The sequence below is a fragment of the Entelurus aequoreus genome, linkage group LG07, assembly GCF_033978785.1.
Source record: "Entelurus aequoreus isolate RoL-2023_Sb linkage group LG07, RoL_Eaeq_v1.1, whole genome shotgun sequence".
Lineage (NCBI taxonomy): Eukaryota > Metazoa > Chordata > Actinopteri > Syngnathiformes > Syngnathidae > Entelurus > Entelurus aequoreus.
This window is the reverse complement of record NC_084737.1, coordinates 43,186,490-43,203,705: the sequence shown is the minus strand read 5'-3', so window position 1 is coordinate 43,203,705 and position 17,216 is coordinate 43,186,490. Positions and strand designations below refer to the sequence as shown.

Genomic DNA, 17,216 nt, shown 5'->3' with positions numbered 1-17,216 from the left:
AACCAGTACCAATATGATTGTTAACTTTAAATAGTTGGATTTGTTCATGTATTATTATTTCTTGGTCATCAAATGTCTGAAAACATGAGAAATTTCTCTTTTTTTTCCAATTAATTTTATTATTTATTTCATCAATTTAAAAACAAATGCTATAACAGCCTTGAGCATGAATGAAAAGGAGCAGAAACAAGTAAAATATATACCCCCTATCAACACAAAATCACACACAGTTCCAGTTCATTTGAGCTGTCTGATGCAGCCATCTTATCAATTTCAGGACATCAAAACACAACAATACATCAATAAAGTTGAGCTATGGCTCTGCAGTGCCATTTTTGTTATAACATTGATAATTTAACATTCTTCTTAAACAAAAAGATGGATTTAGAAGTATGGATTTTACAATCAAGACTGTTCCACAGACTGACTCCTGATTGAGACACATATTTCCTTTACAGCTGATTGAAACCTGGGTTTTGTAAAAACCTCAGTACCTTTTAGTTCATTATCTATAAATCGTTTTTTTAAATTGTTTGGTAAACTTTCCATATGAGCTTTATACATGTTTTTTTAGAAGGTTATACTTTACTAATTCATTTAATTTCAGTGTTTTAATTGGATAAATAAAGGATTGGTTGGGTCTCTGTATCCACTTCCAATGGTGACTATAATCGCTCTTTTCTGTAAAAGAAAAATTGGATAAATTAATGTTTAGCAGGCACTTTCCCAAACTTCAATGCAATAGGTCAGACATTAGACAATCAATGAGTTATACAACAAAACAACGCCCTCTTGTTTAGAGAATGTTTTACTTTATACAGCACAGCTATTATTTGGGATACTTTTTCGCGGTGGGATGCCAGGGTGACCTCGGGGTAACATGCTTTTTTTTTGCCGTACTAGAATATGATGAAGCGTATGTAGCATTCGGCTTCACAGTAACCACAGTAGGAGACGAGGAAAGACCGGTGTGTTGTTTCCTTTAATGCAAATAAGCTTGCAATGTTATGCAGAGGTAAAGTTATAACAATTTAATACACAAATTATACTATTTATAGTCACGGTGGAGAGTAGGGGGGGCGGAAAATATTTTCTTGTTCTTAGGGGGTGGGGGGGGGGGGCATAACAGAACATATGTGAGAAGCACTGCGCTAATAGAATGCACCTAAGTAACTGAGACACTGTCACAATGTCATTTACATATAGAAGAAAAAGTATAGGTCCTGGGACCGATCCTTGAAGTACTTTGCAAGTTATGGTACAATTTTTAGACTTTATGCTGTTAATTTCAACAAACTGATTTCTGTTTTTTAAATAGCTGGTAACCCATTGATGTGCCACAGCTCAAATACCATATTAATCTAATTTATGCGACAATATCTTTTGGTCCAGGTTATCAAACTCTTTTTGAAGATCTACAAAGATGCTTGCTTAATATTGCTTTTTGTCTATTGCATTTCAATAATTGCTGTAGCAGTTGAATGATTAAGACAAACCCCATATTGGCTGTTACATAAAATCTAAAATGCATTTAGAAATTTATTAAGTTTAATAGCAAATAACCTTTATATAATTTTACAGAACTGTGGAAGTAATGACATTGGTCTACAATTAGAAAAATCTGATTTATTTCCTTTTTTAAAGAGTGGAAGTACTATTGCTATTTTCATGCAACATGGACATGTTATGACACATTACAAATATATGTAAAAGGATCCAATATTGGCGTTAACGCACTTTTTGTGTCTTTTTACGCATTGAAATCAGAAAGGACGCGCATTTCCGGAAGTCCGCATCCCGGAGACGCAGATTTGTTTATTTTTTTTTACTGACCCTGCCTTCTCGGGGTCAAAACTCCAGTTTACTTCTTTTTTTAATCGATTATCGCTTTCCGTCTGTGTTTTGTTTATATTGATCGACTTCAAACTAATGAACTTTCTGGTACAATTTCTTAAATTTTGATTCGCCGAAAGTTTTATCAATCACAAATACTGCAATTCCGGTATTAGGACTCCTGCGTGTTATTGTATTTGTCATGGCGAGCAATAAACCCAAGAGGCGAAGCTTCAATGAAAAGTGGCTCCAGGATCCACTTTTCAGCAAATGGCTCACTTATGAAGATGGAAAGATGTTTTGCACGCCATGTAAACAGGCTAATAAAAAGACCACCTTTACGACCGGGTGCACTGATTTTCAAAGATCCAGCCTCACCAGGCACCAAGAAACATCATGTTACACCTTTCCTGCTTGTCGGCTCCCAGACCGTGGTCAAGGAGCGCAGGCGAGGCGTTCACTCCAGGGCCGATGTATTGTTGGGGGTAACACCCTCCACTGTGTGCAGAAATTTTCCAGCCTGCTGCTGGTTAGTTCTAGTTTAGCTGACTCGTCACTCGTGCCAATAGGCACTATAATTGCCTGTGTCCAAGATTCATCTAGTATAGTTAGTCAAGTGTGACTCAAACAGTATTCTATGTTACTAGGAAGAGTGATGGCGCCTTACCGGTTAGGGTGAAGGTTGTCTCTCCTCAGCAAGCCCTGTTTGCCCCAGAAAGAGGGCCAATTATCGATAAACGTTAGTCCCTGTTCTTTACAAAAACTAGACAGCCACTTGTTAAACGAGACTAATCTGCTATACCTATCATCATTGCCTCTTGCAGGCAGGGGGCCCGAGACAATTACTCGATGCTGAGCCATCTTTCTACCGAGATTACAAATCCTAGGTAGGTTCCTCTTTGTAATCTTTGACTGTCTCATCCTAGTGTAATTGGAGCCAACGTCTACAACTATGTTCGCGTAGCAAGTGGTGCGATTAGCCTGTCGTATGTGTTTACTAGGCCTGTTGCGAGTCAGCTTCCTAAGATTAGCTTTAATGTCAGGTGCCCGGGTCCCAGGAATATTATGGCTGGTTTACTAAGCTGTATGTTCTGGGTGATGGAGTCCCCTATGACTAAGGTGTGGTGTCCGGTAGACTGGGGTGTAGGACTAGCTAAAGGGCTAAATCTATTATGGGTCTTAACCGGTTCACCAGCGCTTGTAGGCCGCTTTGGGCTGCTACAAGCTGTGCTAGTCAGCTCGCTACAGCTAACGCTAGCAAACATGTAGAGCCAACCTATCCACGAGAAAGGTGTACGAAGAACAGGAAGCCATACTCATGTTGTTTCTTTCACCAAGTTGTTTTCCTGCTCTCTTCGGAGCGCAGTAGCTTTGCAGCTAGCTAGCTGAAAGTGAAGCAGTGAAACAGTGAGTGGGTTCTTTGTAAGCTCGATAAGACTACTAAATGTGTTGGATAAGAGATAAAGAAAGCTGTAAAACAATTAGAAGCACACAGATAGAAAGATAGCACTTAGCTTTGAACGGCAAGCAGCAGGAGCAAGTAGCAGCAGCGGGGCAACCGGACTCTGTTGTTTCTTTTACAGAGTCAAGTTCTTGCTGTCTTCGGAGCGTAGCAGCTTCGGACCGAGACTAGTTTAGCTTCGCAAGCTTAGCAGCTACTCTGTTGTTTCTTTCACCGAGTCGAGTTCTTTCTGTCTTCGGAGTGCAGTAGGTTTGCAAGCTTAACTTTGCTAGCTTAGCAGTTCACTAGCTGAAAGTGAGGCGGTGACAGAGTGGGTGCTTTGTAAGTCTGATAAGACTCCTAAATGTGTTGGAGAAGGAATAAAGAAAGCTGTAAAACAATTACAAGCACACAGAAAGATAGCACTTCGCTTTTCAGCGGCAAACAGCAGCAGCTAAAACGAGTAGGCTTCTGGACGTGACACAATTCCAGTATAATGTTTTATGCCGCGCTAATGTTACAATTAGTTTTATTGCTAAAAACATCAGAGGATATACACAAACACCTTATTATATGTGCATTTCAAAATATGGGAAATATCCTGAATATTGGTAAGAAATATGGGATTTTTCTACATCACTAAACTTGGAAACTAATCAATTGTATAGCAGTTAATGGATTTTTATACAAGTTTAGTTTCCTTGTGAGGAACTCTGAAATTATTATTGGTTGAAGTTTATCTCAAACATGTATACAGTTTCACTATGATACATCACATATTTTACATATTTTCTTTTTACAACATGTCCCAAAATAAGTAGGAAGAAGCAAAGCTTAATAAATCCTACCCTTGTTCCACTTTGTAGTAATCACTAACACATTTATTCACTTTGTGTTCTAAATTTGTAACACATCAATAACATCTAATTGGCATTTATTTCTAAATATGGCAAACATTTAAATACAACTAATTCTGGGATCCTTCATGTAGCTGATAGGTGAGAAATGTTTCAAGCTGTCTGACATTTTCTTCTATCAAGTTTACAAAAGTTAGCTGCTGCCTGATCTTTTTTACGTATTATGTTAGTCTCCTATTTGTCAATTTAAACAAAGTGTGGATTTTTGGCAGAAATATATTTTTTGTCATCTTCATGTCTCATGTAGCTTCATGTTGTAATTGGATTGAATCGTGGAACATAAAAACTTGCGGCGCTCCCACGCTGCAAGTGTTTTGCGAACAGAGGTTTGTCGTGCAATTGCCGTTGTGACGAAAACATTAATTAACGTTAACGTTAATGTGAATAATTGTCTATATAGTATGTGGCGATTGGCCATGCTAATGGTTAGTTTGTCAATGAGCTAGTCCATTGTACGTTAACATCAAGCTAGCGACATTTGAGCCAACCTTCGTCCTGCATACCTGTATTGCTTTTTGTAGTTTATTCCAAACTATATTGTTACATTGAGAGGATTCCTACGTGTGTGCACTTCATCTGTATATATAATGTACTTTCCTAAGTATGCCTAGTTTTACAGTGACTTCATTGGGGAAAATATCATCTAAACACCTCTCTGTATTTTTAAATTTCTAATTCAAAAGACTGTTTCCATATTTGGCAAACTAAATTGCAACATTCAGGGAGGGCAGAATATAGTGTAGCCTGTGTTACATTTTACAATAAGCAGCAACAATTGAAATTGCATTGAACAAAGACAGGACAGTCTACCAAGTCGTATTCCTTTTGTGTTAAACATACTTGGCGAATAAAGCTGATTCTGATAATATAATAAAAATACTGTATATGTGATTATTAATAAATAATAACAGTTTGTTTTTTTATATATATAAAACATTTGTTTAGCCTTTTTAAAGAAAATACATGCATCATTGCAAATCCAAAGTGATCACGACGTCATATATATGACAGGGTTTCCCACACATTCATTTATTTGTGGCGGCCCGCCACGAAAGAATTACGTCCGCCACAAATAAAAAAAATAAAAAAATGTAATTAAAAAAAATAAAAATAAATAAATAAAAACTTTTTTTTTTTTTTTTGTCCTCTCCAGCTTCTCAGGCAAATCATATAGTTGATGTAGATGCCCATATCGGCTGTTCAGATTTACTTTACAAAAGAGAAGTGTAGGATACTTCTCTTGTTGCCTTATTTGTATTTGACTTTATTAAATGTACTTATATTAGAAACACAACATGTGTATATAACAAAGGGTGCAAAGTCTGCAGGCAGTAGGAAACACATGGTTAAGTGTAGGGAGTAAAACTGATGGCAGTCTAAAGTTCAAGATTTTTGGAGCTCTTTGTTCAGTGGATCAGATGTTTGATGAAGCTCTGTGTCTATCTACCACCACTACTGTTTTCTGTTTATTTGTTACTGACTGTGGCAGGACACCTCTGCCTCTGTTTCACTTTATGTTGCTGGTAAATAATATGGTTGTAGTAGTAGGCTAAAGTTAAATTATTTAGTATGCACTAATTAAAGGGGCAGAGCTTTGAGACATTTTAGCTTTTATATTTTATAAGATATATTTTTTGTAAGAACCACAATTAATAAATATATTTCAGTGAATAACTTATTGTTCAAATCTGTATATAAATATGTACATAAATTGTTGTAATTATATTGTAAAATGGATGGATGGATGGATGGATGGATGGACGTTTAAAACAAAACTGTTATTATTAATTAGTAAGTATAAATTTTTTTAGCCTTTTTAGAGAAAATCAAATCATTGTAGTAAATTATGCAAATTACTCGATGATGCCATGGTGACCACGCCCATAGCCACACCCCCACCGCCACAGGTATCTTGGCAGTTTATGGGAAACACTGTATGATGATGTCATATAGACGATGATGTCATATAGACCACGCCCCTGGTCACGCCCCCGCCATCACATATAGTGACCATCTGGATGTTGCAATCTTCTCTTGTAAAAAGACATTGGAGCGTTTCTGCCGTTGCTGTCTGACGTCACTACGCACGTTGTGTATTGACGTCACTCACACACTGTAGGGATCATAAAGAGAATCGTTTGAAGAAATGGAAAGCGATTCCGGCAAATTGATACACTGGGAACCGGTTTTTGTTCTGAACCGGTTTTTGATTCCTATCCCTATGTAGTTGTAAAAATATATATATATCGGCCGAAACCGATGAAAGAAAGCCCATATCGATTCACGTAAAATGCCAAATATCGGCGCCGATAATCAGCCCGGTAGATAATCAGTCTGTAATTAATGGAAACTCAGTGCAAAACATTGGATGGTCAATACAAGTTCCAAAGATCGTCATAAAGTGTAGAGCACAGTGGTTGACAGTGATGATGGTTCTTGCTTCAATACAAGTTAAGGACATATATTTGTGACCTCAGGAGTGATGCCTAGAAATGTTTTGTCAGCAACTAGGAGAAAGGGATTCGTAGGATAAGAAGAAGAGGAAGTGTCAATTGACGTAAAAATGAGAGGTGAACAAATTAGGGAGGTTTCATGATTCATCATGTATGTTCTTACCTAAGTTTTCCTTTTTTCTCTACAATTCCTGACACACTATGAACACCACTCTACTCAGCATGAGTAAGACAATTTCGCAACCTGATGACCCTCCCTCGCTGTCAGTAAACACAGCTCAGTGCCACTCTAGCTGTCAACAGCTTTATGTTGGATTGTTGTTAAATCCTATCGTTCCTCGAGGGCTCTATATAATTGTTGAACTTACTGGCACCAAGCCCGAAGGGCACAAGTGTACTACAGTTTGAATTAAAAACTGAACATACATAAAACATGACTGGACTTGTAGGACTTTTCTGTGTCTTTGACTAAATTCTGGTAACTGTGAAGGAACGGGATTTAGCAGGATTTATCTCTGAGCCACCCACACCCCCCACATCCGTAGAAATTTTGTTTATGCTAGTCACAGTTCTCAACTGATCTTCTTCAAGCTTTTAGGGATTATTTCTTCTGTCATTGAAAAACATGACTAATTTTCTTATTGTCACCTTCAAACCAGTCTCATATGTGTGTGTGTATCGTATATACATATATTAGGGGTGTAACGGTACACAAACATTTTGGTTCGGTACATACCTCAGTTTAGAGGTCACGGTTCGGTTCATTTTCGGTACAGTAAGAAAACAACAAAATATACATTTTTTGGTTATTTATTTACCGAATTTGTAAACAATGGCATAACATACATAAACACACAGGGTCCATTGCCAGGGTTAATGTGGTCAACATATATAAAATAAAAACTAAATAAGATAAGGCTCAGAATGGTTTCTTAACAAAACCTTTCTACATATAAAGTGTTTTTTTTGATTGATTGATTGATTGAGACTTTTATTAGTAGATTGCACTTATTCGATGTTCCTTACTCCGACTGTTGAAAAGGAAGTCTTAGAGGTTATTCAGAAAAGCAAGAACAAAACATCACGTGACATTTATGACCTCGACATGAGGACAGTCCGGAACGTAGCGGAAGAAATCATCAAACCATTCACACACATCTGCAATTTATCTTTTCAACTTGGACAATTTCCTTCACAAATGAAACTCTCAAAAGTCATCCCCATCTTCAAATCTGGAGACAAACACCACTTCACAAATTACCGGCCCGTCTCCCTACTGCCACAGTTGTCAAAAATATTGGAAACATTTTTTGATAATAGACTCCGTGGCTTCATTGAAAAGCACAAATTATTATCTGATTGTCAATATGGGTTCCGACAAAATAGGTCAACCTCATTAGCTTTAAGTGATTTAATAGAGAACATTACTAATGGTATCGAGAAGAACAAATTTGTTATAGGATTTTTTATTGACCTGCAAAAGGCTTCTTGGGTATAACTTTAAACTACATCCAGGCATGAGATGGGAGGTTGTGTGTGGGGTTAGTGAGTCCCAACTAACGTCTATAAAATGCACACAAAGAACCATTTGCACCTTCTCTTGTGACTGGCGGGCGGTCAGCGCCATAAAGCTGAGCGGGTCCCTGGGTAATTGTGGCGCGGACAACCAACGGACTAAGTTCAACAGCCCAGTAAGGCAATTAGTCTAGGAGAAGGATCTCTGATATAAAATACCCCTTCCAACCCGCACCAAGCCAGCGTGGAAGGTGTAGGCTAATAACCAGCATGAAGAGTACGCCAAGGATCGTTCACTATGGCAGAAACATGCTGAGGCTTTCGTCCAGCAGTGGACTGACAACGGCTGATGATGATGATGAAAAGGCTTCCGATACCATTGACCACCAGATTTTGGTAAATAAACTGGAAAACTATGGCATAAGGGGATTGGCAGGGAAATGGTTGAAGAGCTACTTGAATGAGAGACAGCAGATTGTTCAGATCGACCAACATCAATCTACACTCATGAACATAACCTGTGGAGTCCCCCAGGGGTTGATACTAGGCCCCACACTATTTATAATGTATATCAATTAAATATGTAAAGTATCAACACTGCTGAAGTTCATCCTCTTTGCTGACGATACAAACATTACATGTGCAGGTGACGACGTGAAACAACTTCTGGCCTCTGTAACTGAGGAGATGATAAAGTTAAAAACTTGGTTTGATATGAACAAATTGTCTCTGAATTTAAAGACCAAAATCATGCTCTTTAGCAATCGCAAAAGTGATATACCCATCAGGATTGTTATTGATGATACACCAATAGAATATGTTAAAAAATAATAATTCTTAGGAGTGCTAATAGATGAAAATATCTCATGAAAGCCTCATATAAGTTACCTGAGAACACAGAAGTTAATACAAATAATAACAGAAGAAATTAACAAATTAAAAAGATGGTTTGACAAAAACAGACTATCGTTGAATCTCAGTAAAACTAAAATAATGCTATTTGGTAACAGTAGAAGAGAAAGTCAAACACAAATACAAATAGACGAAAAAGAAATTGAAAGAGTAAATGAAACCAAATTTCTAGGTATAATGATTGATGATAAATTGAACTGGAAATCTCACGTAAAAAATATAAAACATAAAGTAGCAAGAAACACGTCAATAATGAATAAAGCAAAATATGTTCTAGACAAAAAATCACTTCATATTCTCTACTGCTCACTAGTGTTACCATATCTGAGTTACTGTGTAGAAATATGGGGAAATAATTACAAAAGTACACTTCATTCATTAACGGTGTTACAAAAAAGATCAGTTAGAATAATACATAATGTTGGATATAAAGAACATACAAATCCTTTATTTATTGAATCAAAGATACTGAAATTCCACGACATAGTGAATTTGCAAACAGCTAAAATTATACACAAAGCAAACTATAACCTGCTACCCAAGAATATACAACAATTCTTCTCAAAAAAAGAGGAGAAATATAATCTTAGAGAAAAATGTAATTTAAAACATTTGTACGCACGTACAACACTTAAGACCTTCAGTATATCAGTATGTGGAATTCAATTATGGAATGGATTAAGCAAAGCAATCAAACAATGTACTAATATGATCTACTTCAAGAAACTCTTCAAACTTAAAGTGTTTACAAAGTACAAAGAAGAAGAACCATGATAAACATTCTGAATTTATTTAATTAATCCATTCTTTCACTCTCAAAATAATCTTACTTATCTCATCATATGAAATGTAACTTACTTCACCAATTATTATTTATTTATTTATTTTTATTGTGATTACTTATGGAGTACATTGTGAATAAATTGAGAACAGGAAGTGAACAAAAAAGTTTAGCAACTGTTATGTAAAAGAAAAGGGGTAGGATTAAATAAGCTCTGCTTCTTCCTACTCCTTTTCGAACATGTTGAAAAGAGAAACTGGAAATTGTGATGTATCATGTTGTATGCTTGCATGTTCGAAATAAACTCAAACTCAACTCAACCTGAGGACAAAAGTTGCTAAATGTGATGGAATGATGAGGAGATCATGTCATTTATTGAACACCAATGCCCTGCTGTTATTGAATCATTCATTTATTATGTCGTATTTAAACTATTGTGTTGAAGTCTGGGGAAATTGTTGTAAATCCCATCTACAGCCTTTAGTCACTCTGCAGAAAAAGGCCATTAGGATTGTGTCTAATGTTCACTACGGACATCATTCAAATCCACTATTCGTGGAGTTAAAGCAACTTAAACTGCACAATGTGATACATTTTAAAACTGCTCAAATTATGTTTAGGGCATCCCAAAACTCTCTACCATCCAATATACATAACCTATTCCAGGATAGAGATGCTCACCATAGTTACAGTCTAAGAGGAAACAACAAATTATATTTGCCTAAATTTAGAACAACTTTAAAATCAATATGGATTTCAGTGCGTGGAGTCACTCTGTGGAACAGCTTAGGGGATGAGTTAAAAATGTGTTCCAATATGATTCAATTTAAAACACTGTTTAAAAAAGAAGTACTGAAGAAGTACGAGGAGGAAAGAGAGTGATGCCCTCAGCACAGAGCGATGGGAGAGAGGTGTATGGTCAGAGAGTGTTTGGGCCTGTGTGTGTGTGTGTGTGTATGTATGTATGTATGTGTGTGTGTCTGTGTGTGTGTGAGTGTGTGTGTGTGTGTGTTTTGTCTCGTCTTGTCTTGTCTTATACTAACAGTGTTACTATTATATTGATAGTGTGCAGGAGTATTTCTTGTTTTTGTTTGTATGGTATTGTTCTTGTATTATATGGTTTATGTTAAATGTGGAGTGAGTGAGAGGGGTTGGGATATTATAAGCATCTGCTTCATCCAACCCCTTTTCAAGCCTTGCATAAATGTCTCTGCCAAAATGTAAAAAAAAAAGAAAAAAAAGAAATGTGTTGTACTGTGCAGGTTTGAAATAAATACTTCAATTCAATTCAATTCACAGTACAGTACATATTCCGTACAATTGACCACTAAATGGCAACACCCGAATAAGTTTTTCAACTTGTTTAAGTCCGGGTCCACGTTAATCAACATTAAACTGCCTCAAGTTGTTGCTCAGATTAAATAAAATGACAAAACTTTTCTTCTACATATAAAAAGTGCAACATTGAACAGTTTCAAGTCAACTCAGCCTCCGATTAACTTTTCTTTCCCCCCCAGCCTGGCTAACTTGGCAGTAAGAGGTGGGAGCTGTTTGCTCGTCTTTATCTTTGTTGAAGCAATGTTCATTTGGGAGTGGTGCAGCTTCAAATGAGTTAGCATGTTTGACATGTTGGCAAAAGCATGCCTTACCGCTGCTGAACAATGTCGGCAAACCTAAGTCCTCCGCACCGCGCAGCCGAAGTGTTCCCAAACGGGAGATATCAACGAGGCAGGAGGGTCTTCCAGCTCTGGCTTTTATATGTTGTCGTTGCTCGGTCGTTGCAAGCATGCCGTGTGTTGTGCCTCGGTGTGCATTGTTTACACATCGTGCGGTACACTACTTAATATGTCCGTGTGTAAACTCGTTCGGTACACCTCCGAACCAAACCGAAACCCCCGTACCGAAACGGTTCAATACAAATACACGTACCGTTACACCCTTAATATATATGTATATATATATATATATATCCATCCATCCATTTTTTTCCGCTTATCCGAGGTAGGGTCGCGGGGGCAGCAGCCTAAGCAGGGAAGCCCAGACTTCCCTCTCCCCAGCCACTTCGTCCAGCTCTTCCCGGGGGATCCCGAGGCGTTCTCAGGCCAGCCGGGAGACATAGTCTTCCCAACGTGTCCTGGGTCTTCCCCGTGGCCTCCTACCGGTCGGACGTGCCCTAAACACCTCCCTAGGGAGGCGTTCGGGTGGCATCCTGACCAGATGCCCGAACCACCTCATCTGGCTCCTCTCGATGTGGAGGAGCAGCGGCTTTACTTTGAGCTCCTCCCGGAAGGCAGAGCTTCTCACTCTATCTCTGAGGGAGAGCCCCGCCACCCGGCGGAGGAAACTCATTTCGGCCGCTTGTACCCGTGATCTTTTCCTTTCGTTCATAACCCAAAGCTCATGACCATAGGTGAGGATGGGAACGTAGATCGACCGGTAAATTGAGAGCTTTGCCTTCCGGCTCAGCTCCTTCTTCACCACAACGGATCGATACAGCGTGCGCATTACTGAAGATGCCGCACTGATCCGCCTGTCGATCTCACGATCCACTCTTCCCTCACTCGTGAACAAGGCTCCGAGGTACTTGAACTCCTCCACTTGGGGCAGGGTCTCCTACCCAACCCGGAGATGGCACTCCACCCTTTGTATATGTGTGTGTGTGTGTGTGTGTGTGTGTGTGTGTGTGTGTGTGTGTGTGTGTGTATATATGCATCTACTGCATGTGTATATACCGCTCACACTGGTGTAGGAATGGGAATGAATGTTTGGTGGTGGTCAAAGAGGCCATAGATGAAAATTGGCAGCCGCATTTTTGTCAGTCTACCCCAGGGCAGCTGTGGCTACAAATGTAGCTTACCACCATTAAGTGTGAATGTGGACTGAATCTCAGTTCTCACTATAAAAGTTTTTTAATGTTTAGAAAAGCGCTATATGTAACTAATCCATTATTATTATTATTATTATTTAAAAACATACCTATAGTACATAATGAAGATTGATGATGTAGCCATTTTGATATTGTTACTGTTTGTAAAAAATGTATTAAATAAAAAATAAAAATAAAAAAGAGCCCTGCTGATGATGAGCCCAAGACATCTGGGGCCGTACTTATCAAGCTTCTTAGAATTACTCCTAAGAAGTCTGCTAAGAGTTGACTTAAGAGTAAATAAATTCTTCGCTGAAAGCTGCAATTAAAAGTTAGTTATCAAGCGTCTTACTCACACTTTCAGCGAAGTGTAGGACTGAATCTTAAGTGTCACACTCAGAGCTGAATTACGACATTACTATGTGCCGTAAACGGAATTTTAGGTGACGTCATTTCTGTGTCCATAGAAATGACCAATCACGGAAGGGAATCCGTTGTCTAAGAATAAAGAAATATCTTGGAAATATTTAAGTGGACAATGGAAGTCTATATTTTGACAATAAACTACAAAATAATACAAAACAAACTAGTCCCCGCCGGCACTCACGCTACCGCTCCCTCTCTTCTCTCGCCCACACACTCACTGACGTCACTCACCTCACGGCCACACACATACGCTACTGTCATAACATTTTCTTTCCAATTCATTAATTAGGCAACTAATTTGAAACTGGTGTGGGTTGCTCTATATATACTATCCAACTGCAGCCACATGCAAAAATCAACAAGGAATCGAAAAGTATTAAATCTGTGACAAAAATAATACCCGCTCTGTCTAAACGATACCGTTTGATCAGCTGCTCGTCATCAAACAAATCCAGGACATCCTTCCGCTCCCTGAACGTTCGCGCACGTCTCTCTCGCCTCAGTGCCATCCCCTGCTGGCAACTCCTAACCACTTAAGACACCTCTGAAGGTCTCTTAAATATCGTGGAGAGTAGGAGTGATTCTTAGACTTAAGAACGTTGATAAAAAGCTTTTATTCTTAAGTTTGAGAGTAGGACTAAATTTCGCAAATTCTCAGGACTTAAGTGTAAAATGGCACTCTAAGAAGCTTGATAAGTACGGCCCCTGATGTCTGATTCAAGCTGTTTTCTTGACTGTTTTCTTGACTGCTATCACTAATATCAGGAGGGACTGTATACTGCAGACCTGGGCATTGTGCGGCCCGCGGGCCGCATCCGGCCCTTTGTACGTCCCTGTCCGGCCCGCGTGAGGCCAATTATAAATTACAAAATAAATTTTAAAAAGCATCTATTTCGAGTGTGCAATACAACGGTGCTGCTTTTGTTTTGAAAAGCGTTATTTGTATTACTTCCGTGTGGACGTATGCTCGTGCGCGCAGCTGCAATCTCAAATTACAAAATAAATTTAAAAAAACATCTTTGTCGTGCGTGCAATACAACTGTGCTGCTTTTATTTTGAAAAGTGTTATATGTGCGTATGTCCTGTGAGGGAAGGCGCACAGCGACTAAAAAGAGAAAAGTTGATGACGAATGGCGTGTTTTCAACAAGACAAGTAAAGGTAAAGCTGTGTGCTTATTTGTGGTACACACGTTGCTGTGTTTAAAGAATATAGTGTAACGACCTGCTGAAGTAGATGTTGTCTTCTTGAGTTGCGTAAATGAGGAGTGAGGAGACGTGCGTGTGGAAGGAACGAGATATGTTGAGCTGTGTTAGTATAGCTTGCTCAATAAAAGTTTAAAAAGAGCGTCAGACTTGATGTGCACTTCTGGACGCTACAATTGGTGGCAGAAGTAAAACTTTGCGCATACTGCACTGTTTGTGTGCTACGTCATCGGGAGGTACGTGCCACGTGAGGAGCTCGCCGCAAAGAGAGAGAGAGAGAGAGAGAGAGAGAGAGAGAGAGAGAGAGCGAGAGCGTTTACAGGTGCAGCCACGCTGCTTGCCACGGGGGGAATTCCGCCCTCAATGAAGACTCCCAGGTTTGATGGCAAGGCGAACTGGGAGGCATTTCATCCCACTTCTGACATCAATTGTAGCGTCCAGAAGAAGTGCACACCAAGTCTGATGCACTTTTTAAACTTTTATTGAGCATGCTATACTAACACTGCTCAACTTATCTCGTTCTTTCCAAAAGGAAAACCAATCCTCACTCCTCATTTCCGCAACAGCAACGCTTCCTCCTTCTTCGCCAATCACCTTACAGGCGTGCTACGTTCACAACGTTTTCTTATCTGGTTAAATAAAGGTTTTACAACAAAGAGGATGCAGGATAAAGTGACAGAAATTGAAATTTTTGTATTGTAATATACATCAGGAAGTGTTGTGTAAGAAAGTGTTAAAAATAAAACCATCAAAAGCCATCTGCTTTTGTATAAAGATAAGTTAGGTTAAATGAAAATATTATTATTATTATTATCTATCTTACGGTATATCAAAAATAATTTGAGCAAAATTTAATTGAAATATTGTCAGTGTGGCCCTCCAGCAGTGCTCGGGTTGCTCATGCGGCCCCCGGTAAAAATTAATTGCCCACCCCTGGTATACTGTCACCTGCCATGTGTTTTTTTTAATATAAAATAGAGTGGATGTTAAATCTGTGTCATGTGTTTTCAATGCATTTACACTTACCAATTGTTTTCTTTCCTCCAGTACACAGTTTGGACGGCTCTGTGGGTGGCCTGGAATGTCTTCATCATCTGCTTTTACCTGGACGTAGGCGGTCTGTCCAAGGTGAGGGTTCTAGCAGGTGTTAATATCTGTCACACATGCTTTTACTGAAACCTCAAGATCAATCAATCAATCAATCAATCAATCAATGTTTATTTATACAGCCCTAAATCACAAGTGTCTCAAAGGGCTGTACAAGCCACAACGACATCCTCGGTACAGAGCCCACATACGGGCAAGGAAAACTCACCCCTGTGGGACGTCAATGCGAATGACTATGAGAAACCTTGGAGAGGACCGCATATGTGGGTAACCCCCCCCCCCTCTAGGGGAGACCGAAAGCAATGGATGTCGAGTGGGTCTGACATAATATTGTGAAAGTCCAACACATCAGCGAAAGTCCAGTCCATGGTGGGGCCAGCAGGAACCATCCCGAGCGGAGACGGGTCAGCAGCGTAGAGATGTCCCCATCCGATGAACAGGCTAGCGGTCCACCCCGGAGCAGAGTAGAAAAGAAAAGAAAAGAAACGGCAGATCAACTGGTCTAAAAAGGGAGTCTATTTAAAGGCTAGAGTATACAAATGAGTTTTAAGATGAGACTTAAATGCTTTTGGTACTTATCTAAAATTATGTTCGGTCAGCTGCAAAAAAATGTAAGTAAATTTAAGTACACTATAAGATGTATTCAATTTGCTGTGTCATAGTTCAAAATGAGTGACCAATTTTCCAGTCATGGAACATATATGAAAATGAGAAAAAAGGTCAAATGTTCTGGAAACGGTTAAGTTATCGTAGAAAATATTGTATCTTCTCGCTTCCTTGTGAGCGAATGATAATGGCTTAAAATATATGCCCTCGTCACCTTATCTTCTGCACAACATTAAGACATAGCGCTTCTGCGCTTATAACTGGTGCATCGGCCCTTGTGACGCTACCAGCCAATCAAATTGTCCTTATTGTTTAGAGCAGCACTGCAAACCACTTCTTCCAATTGACTTCGTCACTTAACATTTCGACTCTTGTTTCAGGACTTGGTACAGAGAGAATAAACTAACGATCATAATTTGAAAAGTTTTGCTGGTAGTGGTCTGAGTGTGAGGTTTTTCCTTACGACAGCTACATGCTCCTTCCTGTCCTCTGTTTGGTATAGGAATGTAACGATATAAAAATGTCATGTCATGGTTATTGTTACCAAAATCATCCTGTTACTGTTAAATGTTCTCAAAAAGTACCCACATACAAACTGAAATATTTTAAGCAAGATTTAATTTAAAAATAAATGGACACAATATTTTTTCTTGGCAGAGGAAACTTTGCGCACTCTTGATACACTAAACACCACATTACATGTGAGATCGATCTACATTTTTCCTCCAAAGCATATTATAAAATTAAAATCAGGCCAATGTATGAATGAAATGTTTTTCCCACGACTCAGTACTGAGACAATTTCTGACACAGTTAATGTGCCTGTAGTCAATCTGTATGCAACATTCTACTCCGAGCAGCTGGTAGCGAGCACTACTCGCAACGACCACTCCCCTTCATAGTCTCTTGTGGCATTTAATGTTCGTACATACCATCTCTGACTGCTTTGCATAACAAGCAGGTAAAGCATCCCAACTTCCTTGTCGACAGTGTAGAATGCCATGACACTAAACAACGTGCAGGGATTTTGGGAAATGTCATATTTTGTCGAAATTTCAAGGAAAACTATAGGAGCTCTGATTACTGCAAAAAATTTACGCGGAATTCGCTCTGCTAATGTATGTACACTGGAGTTTGTGAGCCCCTGAATTTTTCT

The 17,216-nt window shown here is 38.9% G+C and overlaps 1 protein-coding gene across 1 annotated transcript in view; it reads left to right on the top strand.

Annotated features, from left to right (window-relative positions):
* The window catches only part of nkain4 (sodium/potassium transporting ATPase interacting 4), a 135,132-nt gene that overhangs the window by 58,104 nt on the left and 59,812 nt on the right, over positions 1-17,216 (top strand). The window contains exon 3 of the mRNA XM_062053725.1: positions 15,395-15,475. Within this exon, the coding sequence (XP_061909709.1) occupies positions 15,395-15,475 (81 nt within the window). The remainder of the gene's footprint in view (positions 1-15,394; positions 15,476-17,216) is intronic.